The sequence below is a fragment of the Bison bison genome, unplaced genomic scaffold (assembly GCF_000754665.1).
Source record: "Bison bison bison isolate TAMUID 2011002044 unplaced genomic scaffold, Bison_UMD1.0 scf7180017864080, whole genome shotgun sequence".
Classification (NCBI taxonomy): Eukaryota; Metazoa; Chordata; class Mammalia; order Artiodactyla; family Bovidae; genus Bison; species Bison bison.
The window spans coordinates 420,476-422,692 of record NW_011494652.1 but is presented as its reverse complement, the minus strand read 5'-3'; the positions used below and the strand labels follow the sequence as shown (position 1 = coordinate 422,692).

General features: G+C 63.1%; 1 protein-coding gene across 1 annotated transcript in view; it reads left to right on the top strand.

The window, feature by feature from the left end:
• The window catches only part of MUC5B (mucin 5B, oligomeric mucus/gel-forming), a 36,688-nt gene that overhangs the window by 19,627 nt on the left and 14,844 nt on the right, over window positions 1–2,217 (top strand). The window contains exon 33 of the mRNA XM_010837805.1: window positions 29–2,193. Coding sequence (XP_010836107.1) covers window positions 29–2,193 — 2,165 coding nt within the window. The remainder of the gene's footprint in view (window positions 1–28; window positions 2,194–2,217) is intronic.

Below are 2,217 nucleotides of genomic sequence, written 5' to 3'. Positions count from 1 at the left end.
CCCCCCTCCCCTGCCACAATGCCCACAGCCACCGTGGCTACAGTGCCCACGGCCACCACTTCCACAAGCACTGCTACAGTGCCCACCACCTCCACAGCCACTACTACAGTGCCCATAGCCACCACTACCACTGCTACAGTGCCCACTGAGAATGCCACCACTGTGACAGTGTCCATTGCCACCCCCTCCACAGCCCCTGGCACCACTACCACCGCCCCCACTGCTACAGTGCCCACGGCAACCACCACCACTGCCGCAGTGCCCACAGCTACTACTGCCACAGTGCCCACCGCCACTGCCACGAGTGCTACAGTGCCCAGTGCCACCACTGCCACAGTGCCCACAACCACCGCCTCCATAGCCACTGCCACCACTGTCACTGCCCCCACATCTACAGTGCCCACAACCACCACCTCCACAGCCACTGCTGTTACTGCTACAACTGCCACCGTGCCCACGGCCACCACTGCAACAGTACCCACGGCCACCACAGCTACAGTGTCCACGGCCACCACCACCACCACAGCCACAGTACGCACGCCCACCACTGCCACAGTGACCATGGCCACTGCCACCACAGCTACAGTGCCCATGGCCACCATCTCTACAGCCACTGCCACAGTGCCCATGGCCACCACCGCCATTGCCACCATCTCTACAGCTGCCACCTCCAATGCCACAGCTCCCACTGCCGCGGTTGTCACTGCTACAGTGCCCACTGCCGCCATCTCCACTGGCACAGTCCCCACTGCCTCTGCTGCCTCCAGCACCACCTCCACTGCTGTGCCAACACCCACACAGACCAGAACACAGACGGGGAGCACAGTGGTTACCGGGTCCCCTGCCAGCAGTGCCACACCAGTGCCTGCCCTTTCCACGCGACTCACGACCCAAGTGACGGCCTCAAGTCCAGGCCACACAGGCACACACCCCACATCTCCGCCAGGATCCACAGGGTCCACCTCCCCGGGGACAGCCACGTCGGTCCTCCCAACTCAGAAAACCTCCCAGGGGCCCACCTCGGTGTCGGCAACGACTCAAACCTCCACAGCTTGGCCGCCAACAGAAACAGCACTGAGTACAACACGCACCCCATCCACCCAGCACCCCGAGACCAGCACCCCAGCCCCCACTACGGCCACCACTGGGGCCACCACCAGCCAGGGCATGACCAGCTGTCAACCCAAGTGCAAGTGGACAGAGTGGTTTGACGTGGACTACCCCAAGTATGAGGAGGGTGGTGGAGACTTCGAGACCTATGAGAAGATCAGGGGTGCGGGTGGGGCCGTGTGCAAGCAGCCCCAGGAGATAGAGTGTGAGGCTGAGAACTACCCTGGACTGACACCGGAGCAGGTGGGCCAGCGAGTGCACTGCGACATCCGCTTGGGCCTGGTCTGCAGGAACGACGAGCAACTGGGCCTGTTCAAGATGTGCTACAACTACAGGATGCGTGTGCTGTGCTGTGAGTACAACCACTGCACGCTGCCCACGGCCACCACGTCCCCCACGGCCACGGCCACCGCCTCAACAGCCACTGCTGCCACAGCTACAGTGCCCACGGCCACCCCAGCCACCACCACCACAGCTACAGTGCCCACAGCAACCACTGCCACCATAGCTACAGTGCCCACGGCTACCACAACTACAGTGCCCATGGCCACCACAGCTACAGTGCCCACAGCCACCACTGCCACAGTGCCCACGGCCACCACAGTCACCACCACCACAGCTACAGTGCCCACGACCACCACTGCTACAGTGCCCACGGCCACCACAGCCACCACCACCACAGCTACAGTGCCCACGACCACCACTGCTACAGTGCCCACGGCCACCACCTCCACAGCCACTACTACAGTTCCCATGGCCACCACTTCCACAGCCACTGCTGGCACTGCTACCACTGCTGAAGTGCCCATGGCCACCACCACCACAGCTATAGTGCCCACGGCCACCACTGCCACAGTGCCCACAGCCACCACTGCCACAGTGCCCACAGCCACCACCACCATAGCTACAGTGCCCACAGCCACCACAGCCACCATAGCTACAGTGCCCACGGCCACTACAACTACAGTGCCCATGGCCACCACAGCTACAGTGCCCACAGCCACCACCACCATAGCTACAGTGCCCACAGCCACCACAGCCACCACCAGCACAGCTACAGTGCCCACAGCCACCACTGCTACAGTGCCCACGGCCACCACAGCCACC